General features: G+C 43.4%; 1 protein-coding gene across 1 annotated transcript in view; it reads left to right on the top strand.

Moving 5' to 3' along the window:
* The window catches only part of LPIN1 (lipin 1), a 157,852-nt gene that overhangs the window by 41,801 nt on the left and 98,089 nt on the right, over positions 1-17,962 (top strand). The window contains exon 2 of the mRNA XM_036748762.1: positions 10,456-10,512. Coding sequence (XP_036604657.1) covers positions 10,456-10,512 — 57 coding nt within the window. The remainder of the gene's footprint in view (positions 1-10,455; positions 10,513-17,962) is intronic.

The raw sequence follows: 17,962 nt of genomic DNA, 5'->3' as shown, positions 1-17,962 counted from the left end.
TTTTCTAGGTCAGTGGTTTTTCCAATGAGATATTTGACATTGTCTTCCATTTTTTCATTCCTTTGGTTCTGTTTTATAATATCTTGATTTCTCATCAAGTCACTAGCTTCCACTTGCTCCAATCTAATTTTTAAGGTAGTATTTTCTTCAGTGGTCTTTTGGACCTCCTTTTCCATTTGGCTAATTCTGCCTTTCAAGGCATTCTTCTCCTCATTGGCTTTTTGGAGCTCTTTTGCCATTTGAGTTAGTCTATTTTTTAAAGTGTTGTTTTCTTCAATATTTTTTTTCAGTATTTTTTAGCAAGTCATTGACTTGTTTTTCATGGTTTTCTTGCATCATTCTCATTTCTCATCCCAATTTTTCCTCTACTTCTCTAACTTGCTTTTCCAACTCCTTTTTGAGCTCTTCCATGGCCTGAGACCAGTTCATGTTTTTCTTGGAGGCTTTTGGTATAGGCTCTTGCACTTTGTTGACTTCTTCAGGCCGTATGTTTTGGTCTTCTTTGTCACCAAAGAAGGATTCCAAAGTCTGAGACTGAATCTGGGTGTGTTTTTGCTGCCTGGCCATGCTCCCAGCCAACTTATTTGACCCTTGAGTTTTTCGTTGGGGTATGACTGCTTGTAGAGCAAAGAGTACTTTGTTCCAAGCTTGAGGGGATGCGCTGTTGATTTCAGAGCTATTTCTTTCTTTCTTTCTTTTTTTTTTTTTTATAGCCAGCTCTGCCACACCAGCACTCCTCCTTCCTCAAGAACCACCAACCCGGACCTGACGCTAATCTTCAGCAGGCTCTGCACTCCTGCTCTGATCCGCCACTTAATTCCTCCCACCAAGTGGGCCTGGGGCCGGAAGTAACTGCAGCTGTAGTTCTGTAGCTGCACACCCCCCCTCCCCCCCCCCCCCCCCCCCCGCTGCCCCTGGGGTGGTGGCCCAACCGTGAACTCTGTCCCCCAAAGCTTTTCCCACCAACCTTCTCTGTTGTCTTTGGTGTTTGTGGGTTGAGAAGTTTGGTAACTACCACAGCTCACTGATTCAGGGTACTAGGGCCTGTCCTACCCGGCTCCTGGTCTGATTGGTCTTGCTGCCTCCCACACTGAGCTCTGCTCCCCTTCGCTCTGTGCGCGATAGACTTCATCCAGCAACCATCCAGGCTGTCCTGGGCTGGATCCCTGCTTCCCTCTGCTATTTTGTGGGTTCTGCAGTTCTAGAATTTGTTCAGAGCCATTTTTTATAGGTTTTTGGAGGGACATGGTGGGGAGCTCACGCAAGTCCCTGCTTTCCAGCCGCCATCTTCGGAACTGATTTTCTTTGTAATCGTCTGTATTTTATTTTATGCTTTTAAAAGTATTCCTCTGAAAAAAGATCCCCAGACTTCACCAGAAGGCCAAAGAGGCCCATGGCACCGAAAAAGGCAAGAACCCCTGATCTAGTCTAATAAACTCAGGAAACGGAGACTCAGAGAGCTGAAGTGACTCTCCCAAGATCACACAGATAGCAATGAACAGAGACAGGATTTGAACCCAGGAACTCTGGTGCCAAATGCCTTCTTCATCCTAGAACCTCTGTCAAACCCCTAATTTTAGATGAAACTCAGTGGGCATGTGACTTGCCCAAGCTCCTGAGATCATAGGAGCATGGCTGGGACCTTTCAAATCTTTAGGTTCAAGCTATCACTTTACTGACTTGTCCTCAGAGCCCTGGGGTTCAAACATATCTCCTCTGCCTACAAATCTCATGCTCTTTGCCCCACAGTAGGCTGCCTCTTGGGGGCTGGTTGGGCATTAGAACAAGCATGTTTCCCAGCTGAGTGTTGCAGCTGGTGGCGGGGTGGGGCGGAGAGGAGTTTTGCCCTTGGGAGAGAAGCCCAGTCTCCCCAGGGCTGAGGAGTGCTATGTTTACAGACTGGTCTTGGAGAAGGGGAAGCTAGGGGTGAGGACAATGCCTGCTTTCTGGTCTCTGGGAGTGACCACACAAAGCCTCCTCCAGTAACCCTGCCCTCCAGGGCTGTTCCCTAGACTGGGCTGGGAATGTGCAGCCAGAACACAAGGTTCTCCCTGACCTGAAGTTGTTTAATGCCATCTTTATAAATGGAAACTGAGCAGCTGGGCTAGACAGAGCAGGGATAGGTATAGTTTCCGTGATTTGGGCTGAGAGCTCGCCCTAATCATCATCACTCTAATTAGTGTCATGATAAAGTAATGCGACTTGTTTTCATTTCTGAGGCCACCAACCTCTGCTCAGAGATCTGTAAGAGGGTCCAAGGAGCTCTAGGTGCCATGCTATAGCTAGGAGATGAGGGTGATGGGCAGCGTCTGCACTGGGGTCAAGATTACTATTAGTGTAAGTCTGTACAACCAATCTATCTTGTGAATGAACTGATCAGAGGGTCTAGGGCTGGGAGAAACCTCAGAATAAGGGGATGTGCATAGATTTCAGAGGGCCTGGGAATTTTCTTTACTAACCTTTGGTTTCCTTTGTAATCCTATGAATTTTTTTATATATTTAAAAAAAGATTATTCTGAGAAGAGATTGTTAAGCTTCATCAGACTGCCAGAGGGGTCTGGAGTGCAAAACAAAGGTTAAGAATTCCTGCCTTAGAACACAGAACACAAAATGTCAGAGTTGGGAGAGACCTGAAGACATAGGCAGAACAGCTAGGTGATGAAGTGGATAGAGCACCAGCCCCAAAGTCAGGAGGACCTGAGTTCAAATGTGACCTCAGACACTTATTAGCTGTGTGACCTGGGCGAGTCACTTAACCCTGTTTGCCTCAGTTTCTTTATTGGTAAAATGAGCTGGAGGAGGAAATGGCAAACCACTCCAGTATCTCTGCCAAAAAACTCCCAAATGGGGTCACGAGGGATTAAACATGACTGAATAACAATGAGGACATAGAGCATTGAATGTCAGAGCTGGAAAAGACTCTAAAGGTCATCTAGTCCAACATCTTTCTATTTTTTACTTTTTCCCCAATTTTTAAAAACATTTTTTATTTAAAGTTTTGAACTTCAAATTCTATTTTCCCCTCCCCTCCCCCCTCCCTGAGCGATCAGATATATGTTATGCATATGCAATCATGTAAAGAATTTCCATATTAGCCACTGTGTACAAGAAGACCTGAATAAAAGAAAAAAAGAGTGAAAAATAACCTGCTTCAGTCTGTATTCGGTCAATATCAGTTCTTTCTCTGGAGGCAGATAGTATGCTTCATCATCAGTCCTGTGGAATTGTCTTGGATCTTTGTATTGCCGAGAATGGCTAAGTCATTCCCAGTTCTTCCTCGAATGATGTTGCTGTTACTGTGTGCAACATTCTCCTGGTTCTGTTCACTTCACTTTGCATCAGTTCATGTAAATCTTTCCAGGTTTTTCTGAAATCATCCTGCTTGTCTTTTCTTATAGCACAATAATATTCCATTTGAATCATATACCACAACTTGTTTAGCCATTCCCCAGTTAATAGGCATCCCCTCAATTTCCAGTTCTTGGCCACCACAAAAAGAGCTGCTATAAATATTTTTGTACAAATAGTTCCTTTTTCCTTTTTTTTTGGATGTCTTTGAGATATAGACCTAGCAGTGGGATTGCTGGATCAACCCCAGCTTTTTAATTAACCTGAGAGGGTAAGTGATTTCCTTCAAGCCACACAAGTAATGAATACCAGACTTTGAACTAGGAATACTTTCACCTGGGGCAAAGAGAGTTGGGGTGGAGGTAGAAGTGCTCCCAGAGGATAGATTCATGGCCTGTGAGGGAGGACAATCTGACTGTGGGTTTAGCTATACTGGCAGATGCCGTGGCCTATCCAGCAGAGAATACATTCTGTGTTTGCCTAGAGGTTGGGGAGAAGTGGAAAGGCTAGTCCTGGGGAATGGGTATGATGGCAATGGTGGCTGGGCGGTGGCAGCCCTGAGGCCAGACAAAGGATTGTTGTGCTGTGGGGGATCTTCTGGTAGAAGAGCGCAGAGTGTGGAGATTGTGATCCCAGGACTAGCTGAGGGAGGCACCAAGACTCCTAAACAATGGCACCCTGAGGCAAAATTCCATCTGTCTCCCCCTGGTTGTGGTTTTGTAGCTAGGATCTGACTTCAGGGGTTCTGCCCCTCTGGTTGACCTTTGCTACAATGTTTCCAGCATTTAAAAAATCAACAGCAGGAAGGACTATCTAGTCTTGTTTTCTTCTTGGTGTGAGACCTTTAATGGGCTCTCACTGAAGTGGGAGCCGGGAGACTGACCTACCAGGGGATGTTTGTGTGTATTTGTACAGGGAGGTCTCCCTGTGACAACAGGAAAGAAAGTGTACAAATGTGCCCCTAAGCTGCTTTGTATTGAAGGAAAAGCTGGACCTGTGGTGCCCATCAATCCTTTCTTAAATTAAAAAAATAAACTTTTGTTTAAATCAGTATCCTTACTAGATTTCCTATTATATCCCTTCCCTTCTTCCCTCCCAGACAATTATTTCTTAAAACAAAAATTTAAAAAGAAGAAAGAAAGAAAAAAGTTCTGCCGAAGTCAAGTCACCAAGGCGACGAGCACGTTGATACTTTATGCACGGTGTCACCTAGCTACCTTGCTGGAATTCGAGCTAAGAGGACCTGAGTTCAAATCCTCCCTCAGACACCTACTAGCCATGTGACCCTGGGCAAGTCATGCAACCTGTCTGCAAAATGCAGTGGATTGGACTCTGAAGTACTTTCCAATTCTAAACAAACATGAACCTTGGAGGACATGTCCCACAGAGGAGCAGAAGAGGATTAACATTGCTGTGGGGATGGTACTGGCCTCAGAGTCAGCGAGACCCAGCTCCAGCCTGCCAATGGCTGCTTAGCAGATGTGTGACCATAGGCCAGTCACTTGGCTTCTGTTTCCTCATCTGTGAAATAAGCCCGTTGGAATAGGTGGCTTTCAAGGTCCATCCCAGGTCTGACAAGCCAGGATTCCCTGGGTCTTGTAGACTTTCCATGAGTAACATGCATAGAGGTCACAATTATCTTTCAGGCCTTAGATCAAACTCCCAGGAATACTGATGGTTCCTCTTTAGCAGGGCTTGGGAAAACATCATTTTCCTGGAGTCAATCACTGCTATTCTTTGCCTTTCTAAATTTTTACCTTTGGGGTTCGTGATATCATCAAGGCTCTCTCCACCTCTCTTTTTCTGTCTCTCTACCTCTTTCTCCCTTCCTCTTTTTCTTTCCCTTCCTCTCTCCTTCTTCCCTCTTCTCCCTGCCACCTCTCCTCTTTCTGTTCTCTCCCCCTTTATTCTTCTTTCTTCCCCTTCTACCTCTCTCCCACTTCTCTTTTTCTGCCCCTTCTTCTCCCCCTTTCCCCTTTCTCTCCCCTTTTCTCCTCCACTCCACCCCATTCAAGTTCAGAATAAAAACAAATAGAAATCTCGAAAAAACCAAATCCTGCCAGAAAAGGGGCTTGGAACAGATGACCTCTGAGGTCTCTCCCAGCTCTAGATTATAATCTGAAAACTGGATGAATGAAAAGCATATATTAATCACTTATGGTGTACAAAGCACCATGCTAAGAATGAAGAAGAAAAATACAAAATGAGACAGCCCTTTGCCTAGGGGAGCTGTCATTCTACCAGGGGAACACAGGCAGCCTCTAGGAGAAGGGATACGATGGTTTGGGGAGAAATAACTTTTCAGATGGAAAGACTAATCTCTCTGCCTTCCTTAACACCCACCCCCTTTCTAAATGATATTTTAATTGTTGTTTTCTGTTTCTGATGTCGTGATAGTATCCCATGTATCTCCCCCTCTGCCTCCCGGAGCCCTCCAATATGACAAAAAGTATTTTTTAAGAGAGAAAAAGAAAAAGGTCAGCACAACTGATTGAGAAAATCTCAAAACATGTGTGATGCGTAAGGCCTATGGACCTGCCACCTCCACAAAGGAGTAGGTTGGGGCTGTCTTTGAGTTTTGTTTGATTTTTATAATTTTGTTACTTTACTTCTGATTTTGTTTTGGTGTGTGGTTATTTGTGCCATATATTGTTGTAGTTATTGGATATATTTTCTTGGCTCTACTGACTTCACTCTGCATCTGTTCACATAGCTCTTTCCAGGTTTCTCTGTATTCATTGCACACATCATTTCTACAGCAGAGTACTATTCCTTTTCATTCATGGGCCACAGTTTGTTAGTCACTGCCCAACCGATGGACATCTAGCTAGTTTACAATTCTTAGCTATCACAAAAAAAGTGTGTGTGTGCGTGTGTGTGCGCACATGCATTGGTAACTAAGGTGGGACTTTCTTACTGTTTTAGAATGATAAATTAATTAAGTCTCTTTGATTGAGTCTAACTAGGTGCTAAATCCCAGGCCCAAACCCCTAAGGTGCTAAGCCTATATGGGCCAGAAGCCCTCAGGGTCATAAGGGGAGTTGCTAAGACCAGAGCCTATAGTAGGAGCCTAAGTTCTGGTCACTCAGATGATGTTTGATGATGGCTAAACGGTGTATAAAAAGAGAGAACAGAGATATTTGCTGGGAGCTCTTCTTGGAGGAGAGTTGATGTGGAGACTCTGGGCAGCTGTAGTTAAGAGCCCTCCAGCTTGTGAACCCAGATGTTGATGGTTTCTTGGCAACTATGAATTGTATTTGGTCTGTTTGTAATGTATGTTTGTAATTTGTTTGTATTTGCTCTGAAGTTCAGGGTGTTGGCTTTTCCCCCTGAACTAAGTGAATGATATTTGTATGTTGGGTTCAAATAAGATTGTTAACCCCTTAACGTTACTTTCCTTAGCAAAGCAGATCAAAAGAACCTGTGCTGGCAGTGTGCTTATTGTTGGACTTGTATTGGTCTTTCACTCCCACAGCAGCTGCTAGCCGGATTGTTGCAATAGTGTGTGTGTGTAATATTTAGTCTATAACTTCACTGGGATATAATCCCAGCAACAGAGTCTCTGATTTAAAAAGTTATCAACATTTTAGTCACTTTATTTGCATAATTCCACATTGCTTTCCCCTCACCTTCCTTTAAAATGAAGCTCCATGTCATTTCTACTTCTCTTGGGGCAGGGCATTAATTCTGTTTCTCTAAAGATCAGATGGTGCATCCAGGGCCCTGGCTGGGAGTGAAGAGACTTGAGGTCTAGTCTTTCAGATTGTCAATTACAGAGAAGGTGGTGACCTGTATTAGTAGAGGGAGTTTCCTTACCTGGGAGTTCTCTGTATCAATGAAGCCCCAGGTACAGTCCCTACCCCCTGTCCTTACCTTGTTCCCCATTTCCCTATGGGCATCTCAGAAGCCACGGTTTTTATTGCTGTTTTTTTTTCTGCTGCCATTCTTCTCTACATTGGGTCAAGCTTGGCCAATCCACATGGGTAGATTTCAGCCTCTCCTTCTTCCAGTCCAAAGCTCTCTTGATCATATCAGGAAAAAACCACATGTTGGTTATTTCATTTGAAACTCCATTTTTAGTCAGGGGCCAATCCAAACACTGACTTTCAGTTGTTGGCAAGAAGCCTAGACCACCTCGTGAAAAGCAGCTCAATCTGACTATTGTCCTCCGAGAGTGTTGTTGAGGAACATGACTTTTACTGTGGGCCCTGGAGAATCTGAGTGATGACCCAGAACATCCGTATCCTTCATCTCTGATTTTATTGCAACATAACAAAATATTTCACAAGAAACTGAAATATCAGTAATACTGCCCATCTTGAGAAATGTTTCAAAATATACTTTTCCTCCATAAGAACTGTATCTAAGCTAAGGGGCTGCTGGGGCAGTATGTTCTCTTCTTGGCACTCAGGGGAACCTCTCAGCTCTGGGTTTGCTGTGACGAGGTTCAGTTCTAGAGAAGCCTGTTTTCCAAAGAGACAGAGGCCAGACTCTAGTGTCTCTCACTCTCAGAGAGCAGTTATTTATTTATCTATCTATCTGTTTGTTTGTTCATTTATTTTTTATATTGGTATCCCCAGCACCTAGGAGTTCCTGGCACACAGTAGGTATTTGATAAAGGCTTGGAGATTGATTGATTTGTGCCCCCAACCTATAGACTTTGGTGGGAGGAGATTATTTAAAGCATAGGTTTGGCTCATGTCAAGGTTCTCCCCAAAGTGTTGGGATGAAAGGCATTCAGTGTACAGTATTGAAAAGTCAATTATTTTCTCCAACTAGAAGAACAGCTCAGCACACAGAACATCCACATTTTCTGCTAAGTGACATCAAAACCTAAAATAGTATTCAATGTTTTATGGCTATTGTTTGCACTATCCTGGAAGGTCAAGACAGCTCCATTAGAACGTGAAGCATTTGTTGGGATTGCTAGTTAAAACCTTTTACATTTCAACTCAGCTTTGTACTGTCCAAACAATTCACTCCAGATGGTGTCTTCTGGCAAGACAGGTCAGGACTTGGGCTCATCCTCTTTCACCATTTTGGAATCTTCTCTCCACTAGTCTGCTCCGGCTGAGAGCCCTGGGGATCTTGAACTTCCCAGACTTGTGAAAGCTGCCTCCGAGCCTGGACAAATCTATCTCAAGATGATTGTTTGGTCACCTACGCTGGAAGACACATAGGGCAAAAGATGTTGTCAGAGGCCCAGGCTTAAGCTCATTTCATTGAGCTTCCTCCTGCTCCATCTGCCATATGGAAACCATAACCACCGGCTTACTAGTGTGGGAGAAGATTGGTCCCTCCCCCATGATCTCAAAGGAAAATTAGTTGCCTAATGTCTTAGAGAGTTGAAGGAAGAAACATCCAGGAGCTTTATCCTTTTTAATTAATGCAGGACCCACCGACTCCTGCTGTCTTAGGATGGCAGGACCCCTCAGGGTTTGCTCAGCAACTAAGAGCGCCCACTCCTCTTAATGTGAGGCTATGGGAGCAGAAAGGGTAAATCTTCTCGTGCTGTTGTAACACATAGTTCAGTTACAAGTTCCTCTGGTCCCGAGTTAGAGCATTGACCAAGATGAGCACCAAGTCCTAAGCTGCCACCCACTCTAGCCTGTTTAGGGACTTCCTGGGATCTCCACCTTTTCTCTAGCTGCAGCCTTAGGGCAAATCTGTCTCCACATTTTAATAACTTCCATGACCTTAATTCTATATTTAGTTCTATATTCTATATTTAGTGTGGTTGACATTCTCTTCACAGATGCAGGGGCCTAGATCTCTACGACCTAGTCAAAAAATTCTTCACAAGTTGCTAGGAATTAAAAATAAAAATTGTTCTTAGTAGCTAAGTTTGTGGTGGAAAGCCTTTGCATACTCAACCAGGATAGTTTTGATTAGAGCCCCATAGTCTGTTCCTGGACTGGTTTTCAAAGCTTGTCCAGCTTGGGGGATGGCAGGATCCAATGGAAAGGGTACAGGCTTTGAGTCAGAGGACTTGGTTATATCAGAGGCAATCTTGGAATATAGAATGTCAGTGCTAGGAGCAACCTTAGAACATAAAACACAGAATGCAGGAGCTGGAAGGAACCTTAGAATGAGGAACATCCAAGCTGACCTTAGAACATAGAATGTTAGTGCTAGGAGCAACCTGAGAACACAGAATACAGAATGGAGAAGCTAGAAGCAACCTTAGAACGGAGAACATCAGAGTTGACTTTGGAACACAGAATGTTAACCTTAGGTACAACCTTAGAACATAGAATGCAAGAGTTGGAAGGGAACATCAGAGTTGACTTTAGAACACAGAATATTGGAGCTCAGAAGGACCTTGGAACATAGATTGTCAAAACTAGAAGGCCCTTTAGAGCAGAGAATATCATAGATGAAAGAAACTTTAGAACTTAGAATACAGAACACAAGAGCTAGAAGGAACCCTAGAACGTAGAACACAGTCCCTCCCAGCTCCAAGTCTGCGTTTCCATAATCTTTGGCAAGTTTCTCAGTGATTCTCTGCTTCACTTTCTGCATCTGTAAAATTAACTCATCATATTTTTGTTACCAAATTCACAAAGTTGTTAAGGAAATGTCTTTGTAAAATGGAAGATTTTACAATAAGTTGTGTTATCCTTAGAACATAAAATGTTAGATCCGATGGAGTTCTCAGCGGCTGTCTACCCCAACCCTGATACTTTGTAGATAAAGGATCTGAGGCCCTGGGAGGTGGAGGAAGTCAGTGTCAGAGCCAAGTCTGGAGCCAAAGTTTCTTGTTTTCTAGAGTAGGCAAGGCTCTTTCCCTGTCCCCAGAGTGGGTGTATGTAAGGCTGAAAACCCTGGACATCAGGACTGTCCCTCTTGCAACAGCAGCTCTGTATGAGGGACCAAGTCTTTTTTTGGGGGGAGTAACCTAGAACCTAACACATTGGGCAATACAATTAAACTTGCTGTGAGGTCAACAGTGTTGTCAGCATTTCTTACTGGGAACCCTGAATCTTATGATCCCAGAACTTTGAAATGCGGATAGAACAGACTTACTAGTTCCATTGAGGCAGCTGGGGGAAGAATGATAAAATCACTTCTGTGACTCAGTTTCCTCTTTCTAAATTTTGTTTTTAGATTCCAATGATGAAGGACCCTGGATGGATTCGAAACGTATGGACTTCTAACCTTAATGTGAGTAATTTTAAGAGTGGCAAATCTCTTTTTATTCCAATTAACAATTATTTCCACACTCTCTCTCACCTACTACCTCCCTAACTACCCGTCTCTCCCCCAGAAAAAAACAAAACAAAATCCTTATATTAATATGTGTTGTCAAGCAAAACAAATCCCCACATCCATCATGTTGGAAAATGTTTGTCTTGTGCTGCATATTTACACCACCATCTCTTCTGCCAGAGATTGGTTAGCAATCTTTACACTGATCCGCAGGAGTCATGGCTGCTCATTGCCATGATCAAAAGAAACAGAAAATTTGATTTTAATTCTGAGGCTGGCAGCAAAACCTTGTTTTCAAATGATAGGAGGCTCTTTGTTTGTTTGTTTGTTTACTGAGTCTTTTATCACTTGACCAAACTCTTTTCACTTTGGACACATATTCTAAATGTGACTTGAGCCCAATGAGAGCCAAGCTAACATAATGAGCACCAAATATTCTGTAGAACCAAGAAGAATCTTAGAAGCCATCTAGGCTGAATCTTATTTGAATGAGAATCCCCAATGCCACTTACCCATCAAGTGGTCTTGGAGCCTCTGCTCAGATGCCTCTAAGAAAGAAGAGCCCACATCCTCCCAAGGTCACTTATCCCTTTTTGGGACAGCTCTAATTAATTTAATTCAATAAACATTTGTTAAGCACCTACTATGTGCCAGATATTGTGCTAAGTGCTTTCTAATTATAATTAGAAAGTGTCTCCTTACATCAATCCCAAATCTATTTTTTAATAATTTTTACCCATTGCTTCTTGCTTGGGTCTCTGATTTCTTTTCCCTTAGGCAGCCCTTTGGTCATTTGAAAGTGGTTATGATGCCTCCTCTTACCTTCACCCCTACCCCCAAGTTTTCCTTTTTTTCCAATGAAACATTAAAAATTCCTTCAACTGCCCTTCGGGTCCCAGGCTAAATTTTCATTAAAAGAAAGTGAAGGAGCAAAGGTGACTGTCCAAGATGCCAAATACCTTCTGCCACAGGGGACAGAAAATTGGATTGGGAGTCAGGATACCTGGCTTCAAATCCATCTTTTATCATTTACTTTAGTCATGACCTTGGGCAAGTCATTTAATTTAGATGTCTCTGTAAAATGAGAGAATTGGACTAGATGACCACTGAGGAAGCTTCTGAGTCTGGGACGCTAGGATAGCCATACTAAAACATGAAAATAAAGGGGAATTGGGGGGGAGTAAAGGGCTTTCTTAATAGAAATCCAAATTAACCAGGCTAATTTGCAGATGGATGGACAGATGAAGGCTAGACAGCAATGTTATCTGATGGATTTAAGATTGGTTTAATGGCCAAATCCAAAGAGAATTCACTTATGTTGTGATGCCAGCTAGGAAAAGGGCCACAGCATCGATGACTTGAATAAAGGCATCCATAGCTAACAGGATTATGAGATCTTCAGATGACACTGAGCTGGAGGAGATATCTAACAGAGAGGTTGACAGAGTCAGGATCTCAAAAGATCTTGACAAATTGTGACATTGTACTAAATCTAATAAAATGAAACATAATAGTGATGGGGTGCTTGGGTGCTTGTGTTTGGACCCTAATTCTAACATCACATTTCTCCTTAGCCTCTGCTTGGGTGCCTGTGCCTGGACCCCAATTCCCAAATCACATCCAGTTCTAAAATCAAATCTCTCCCTAGCCTCAAAATACTGTCTCAGGCAGTTCCTCTCCAGTTCAAGGGCAGCATGCCCTAGCAAAATACTTATCTCTCTCTTCCTGACACAATAGCCCCTGTACCTACCTATAGAATTTATTGGTCTGACTCCCTGTGTACGTGCTAATTGGCTGTGCACTGGACCATAATGATATTTACTACTTACTGACCTTACTAATATGTATCCTAGACATAGTCATATGTATACTCCCTTACATTTATCTTATCTAACAAGACATAGACAGAGGCAGCCTGGATATTTCCAGTTGGCCCTGACCATTAATTGACTTAGTGATGTTTCTGACCTAAAACCACACCCCCATGTAGCTCTCCCTTAGGCTCTTTCCCAGAGAACTCTGGGTAAAATGCCTGTGCAGTAGATACTAATTGAGCATGTTCCTTTAAGAACTAACCACTCCTTAACCACTCCCTTATCCGACCCCAAAACAACTTATTAACACACTTGGCACATGTTTCACCCCTGAATGTCCTATATAAGATATACTTGTATCCCCTTTTAGATTGCAGTTTCCCTAAGAACTCTTGCCCTCTGTAAAGCATAATAATAAACTTTTGCCAACTTGACTTAAAGATTGCTTGGGTCCGAGAATTCATTCAAGGCAACCTTGCCCTGGGAACTTTAGTTTTGGGATTCCTGAATCCCTGGGTTTCTCCCTCAACAATAGCAATAAATGTAAAGTCTTTCACTGGGGGTCCAAAAAACCAACTCTGCCCATGCAAAGGTGGGGGAGGGCTGGCTAGACAGAAGTGCTGCTGATAAATGGAGGATGGTTTTAGGAGACTGTAAGTTCTATGAAGTCAGAAATATGAGATGGCAGCTGAGAAATGATAGATGAAGTGAGGGAGGCCATGCTTCCAGAAAGGAAGAAGGTGACAGACCCATTTTGTTCTGTGGCCAGTTCAGGATATCACAGGAGGACCAGATGGTGTCCACAGGAGAGCAAGTCAGACAGGTCAACCTCACATCCTGAGGACTGGCCAAAAGACCCCCCCGAGAATAGTTGTAGGGGCCTGAGCCAATGTCAGAGGGATTCATCTTGTCTTGCTTGGCCACAGAGGGTGGAATTAAGTAAAATGGGTGGAAGCTGTAAAAAGACAAATTTATGCTTGATTTAAGGAGAAAATTTCTAGGAAGAAGAACTCTCCAAAATGCAATCAATTCAATAAGCATTTATTAAGCACCTACTATATGCCAGCCTTTGCTCTTAAAGAGCCTGGGGAGATTCTGAGCATAAAATGAGCCTATACAGAACAATGTAAACTGAATCCACAGTAGTCAAGTACGAGGAAGTCAGTCAATTAGCACTGATTAAATGCCTATGAATGAGGCACTCTCAGGCTGGGCTTCCTGGGGATGATGTGCTTTAGCTGAGCTCCCAAGGAGGGAGAATTCCTTGAACCAGAGGAGAGGAGGGTGTGGTTCCGAACAGTGGGTGGGAGGGAGACAGGCTGGCCTAGGGGAGGTCCAAAGAGAAGCCCAGTTTGGCTGGAGTTCCACGAGGGGAGTCATGGATAGTGCTGTGGAAAAGAGCAATGGTCTGCTTGAGAGGGAAGTTCTCCTCACTGGAGGTCCCTAAACAGAGGCTGGAGGACCCCTTGTCAAGGAGGGTATGTGTATGTATTGGGGTGGCAGGGACAACTTAACAAAGTTGTACTTGGCTGTGATGGACATGGGTGGAGGGAAGGGCCACAAAGGCAACAAAGGTGAGGCAGTTGGGGCATCCCTCCAAAGGGCTGAATTTAGAGGACATTGTCAACAATACTTAGTGTTCCTGCTCCTTATAGAAACAATAGAACTTAACGCAATAATTTCCTTTTTTTAAACTATTTTCAATTAATTATTTAATTATTTTTAGTTTACAACACTGAGTTCCACAAATTTTTAAGTTCCAAATTTTCTCCCCCTCCTTCTCCTCCCTCCCCACCCAAGACGGCATGTAATCTGATATAGATTCTATATATACCTTCATATTAAACTTATTGTCCTAATAATCAAGTTGTAAAGAAGAATTATAACCAATGAAATGAACCATGAGAAAGATGTAACAAAACTAAAAATAAAAAAAAAACCCCAAAAAGAGAGCAAATAGTTTGCTTCAATCTGCATTCAGATTCCATAATTCTTTCTCTGGACATGGATAGCCTTTTCCATCATGAGTCTTTTGGAGCTGTCTTAGAACCTTGCATTGATGAGAAGAGCCAAGTCTATCCAAGTTAATCATCACAGAAGCAATGTGTCTGTGGTTGTGTACAATGTTCTCCTGGTTCTGCTCCCTTTACTTATCATCAGATCATATAAGACTCTCCAGGTTCTTATGAAGTCCTTCTGCTCCTCATTTCTTATAGCACAACGGTATTCCATTAGATGTATATACCACAATTTTTTTTAGCCATTCCCCAATTGATGGGAATCCCTTGCCACCACAAAAAGAGCTGCTCTAAATATTTTTGTACCTATGGGTCCTTTTCCCCCTTGTATGATCTCTTTGGGATACAGCCCTAGAAGTAACACACTAATTTTCAATGACGTTAGTTAAACTAGGAAGCTTCCAGATGGAGGGTTGGACTTACTCCTTCACCTTGCCCCTCTCCTCACTGCTTCCCTTTCTGCTCAAATGAGAGTGGATTTTGAACCATTTATCTTAGGCATGGTTTGGAGCGCTTGTTCCAGAAACACAAATTTCACATTATGGCTCTAATGAAAGCCCTATATAAGGAAGCTAGATCTAGGGGTGGTATCCAGCCCACAGTGTAATGGGGACAAAGTGGAGGCGGGAGACTCATCAGCTAAGTGAGAAGTCAAAAGGTAGGTAATGACTGTGGCCCAGGGGAAAGGTCACTAAATTTGGATTTGGAGTCAGAAGGCCTGGGTTCAGATTTAGGAGTGTGACTTTGGAGGAGCCAGGTCATCTCTCTAAGAGGCTGGGCCCTTCTAGCCCTACCTCAAGGAGCCCACGAGCCCATAACCCGATGGCCTAGACCTAGGGCCACGTGGATAGAAAGGAGGGCCCTGGGGAAAGAGCCATTTCCCCTGAATCACTTCACTGCCTAGGCTTCATGGTAATTGGATGGTGTCTTAAGAGGAGAGATGGACCTACTGAGAGCCATAGGAGATGGACAGAAGAGACCCTGCCCAGAAATTCTGTCCTCCTTGGCCCAATCAGGGGCCAGGAACCCTGGCCCATGGAAGCTGTTGGTGGCAGTTGGGACAGGTGTGTGGCTGAGAGGTGTTGGTGGACTAGAGGAGAGAGAGTCAGTTCAGAGAAGTAAGTGCCCATTTTCTGGTTGGACAAATGAATAGGAGACAAAGTTTTCTGGGTGTGAGCTAGTGATACCTGGCTCCTGGAGTTGCTCCCTCCTCAGGCATGGGAGTGGTCCAGGAAATGGCTCTGGGATTCCTGGGGAGTACCCCAAGCCTGTTACTATGGAAACTGAGGGAACCTAGCAGAGTCGTGGACGTAAGAGGGAGGGAAGAGTGAGAGCTAAGAAGACACAAATATTGAGAGAAGAGGAGTGGGATATCTTAGTGCTCTTCCCTGTTATACCAGAAGCGAGTGAGACACGCCACAGAGTATAAGTTTTGAATGGAGAAGTTTATTAGCCGACGGTCATTCGGGGAAAATTCCCAAAGCAAATGACCACGTTTAAACTGAGAGGGTAGTTTATATAGACAATACAGGATTCAGTGCTTAATTATCTCTTAAAGTTTACATATGTTACTTTGCAGACTCAGCAAGCCTGTGTTATTTCACTTTTTATGACCATGATATGTTAGAGGAACCTCCTGAATAGATTGTAAATACAACATATCAGATAGTTGACAAAGTGTCAATTGGAATTACAACCCAGGATCTCTGTGTCCAGTTTGCCATACATCCCACAACATGACTCATGAGATAAGAGCTAGGAACAGTCACATAATTCAAAAGAATATCTGGGGCTGAGGCTTTCATCCTTCAAGGCCATAGGCAGACTGAGGGATGCTCCAGCTGGCTTTGTTGAGAGGAGAGATAGAGTTGTCTCTCAGACCACTCAGTTAGACGAAGGAAGATCGTTAGGCTTTCCTGGTAATTAGCTTACATTCCTTGGAAAAATCTTAGGGGCCCAAGACACTCGCCAAATGGCAGGACTGGGGTTTGCAGTTAGTGGCTGGGGGCAGGGTTTTTCTAGCAATAGCTGGCTACTCAGGTATCACATCTCCTACTTCTTTTATGGAACATTTCAAATATTTGAAAAGGAATGACTTGATTCAGAGCACCTGAGGTTTGGGCCACTAAGACAGGGACAGAATTAACATGAGAACGAATAAGGTTGGAGATATGAGAAAGTAATCAGGAACCTATAGTTACAGACAGGATCAATAAAATGAGGTGGAGCCAGCCAAAGTGCTAGCAGGGTGGTGAGCCAGGGGGGACATTGGTCCCCTGAAAATCACTCAATATCAGCTTAGGCTAGTGCCAGGTGAAAAACTTGCAGTAAAAATTCCCTAAATGCATCCTCTAAAGCAGGGGTTTGGGAAGTAATTGAAGGCATGCATAAAGTAACAATAGAGGGCAAGGCTCAGGCAGAAATTCAGAAGCTTCTTCAATTAGAGTGGCTGTAGCAGCCAGGGAGTCTAATTGTTTTTAAAACAGGCAACTGGCTTAGGCAACTAAGGACTGCGTTAGGACTCCCAAAGCCGGTGCTCTCCCTTCCATCAACATGCCAAGTGAAAAGTTTGTAAAGACAAGAGTTTTGACAAGAGTCAGTTAAAGTATATATCTGTAAAATATTAAGCAAGGTGCTCCTCTCAGGATTAGGGTCTCATCCCTCAATGACTAATAAGGGAAAAATATCCTTAAGTAAGTCTGATCTGGCCTTGTCAACAGAGGTAGGGGTATTTCCTGAGCAAAGTTTAGAGAACAAAGAAGCCCAGGTCCTGGATCTTCTTCCAGTTATTCATTAATTCAGGCTACAAAATGGTATAAAACATTCCACATTTCCCCCTTTTGGTCAAAGGCAAACTGAAGGTTTCGCCTGAAGACCAATTAAGGTATGGAAAAAAAAAACTCTACCTTAAAAGTTCTAAAAATCCTTATCTAGGTGGATTCAGGTTGTTTTTCTTTCTGTGTTTGGACATCCCCAGAGATAGACAGTAATTATAAACTACTCGTAAACAAGCAGGGGAAGCAAGTTGCAAGGGGGATCAGTAGGGAGCACAATGGGGAAACTAGAGCACTTAAGTAAAATAAGCTAAAGACACCAGAGGTACAAGTAAACAGTCTTGGGAACGCAAGGGACTCAGAAAGAGAGTTGTCCTTCGTACAGATTCTGGTCCAGAGTCTCAGGAGGGGCTGCCTGCGTCTGATGCTGTCCCCTTCAGGCTCCTTTGAAACCGGAGGGCAAGGTGTCCTATGGGCTCAGATGTCCACTTGGGATCAGGGGCAGATGTGACAGAAGGATCAAGGAGTCCATCCACAAGTTGGCAGCTGTAGAAGTAGTCAGATCTGATAGGAGCTTCCAGAATACATATGATTTGATAATTGAGAGAAAAACAGCACAACATAGGTCCCAGCCATGCAGGGCTAAGTTCAAACAAATACAATACCTAGATAGTAAAAGAGAGTTCTGCTTCTCTGGTTCAGATGTAGAAATTCCCAAACAATTCTAACTTAATATAACTTAGTACAATCACTTAAATTTGGTTCCCCTTCTTTTAACCTCAGAGTATTTCAGTTCATA

Source organism: Trichosurus vulpecula, chromosome 3 (genome assembly GCF_011100635.1).
Source record: "Trichosurus vulpecula isolate mTriVul1 chromosome 3, mTriVul1.pri, whole genome shotgun sequence".
In the NCBI taxonomy this organism is placed as follows: domain Eukaryota; kingdom Metazoa; phylum Chordata; class Mammalia; order Diprotodontia; family Phalangeridae; genus Trichosurus; species Trichosurus vulpecula.
The sequence above is the reverse complement of the archived record's forward strand: the minus strand, read 5'-3'. Positions and strand labels throughout refer to the sequence as shown.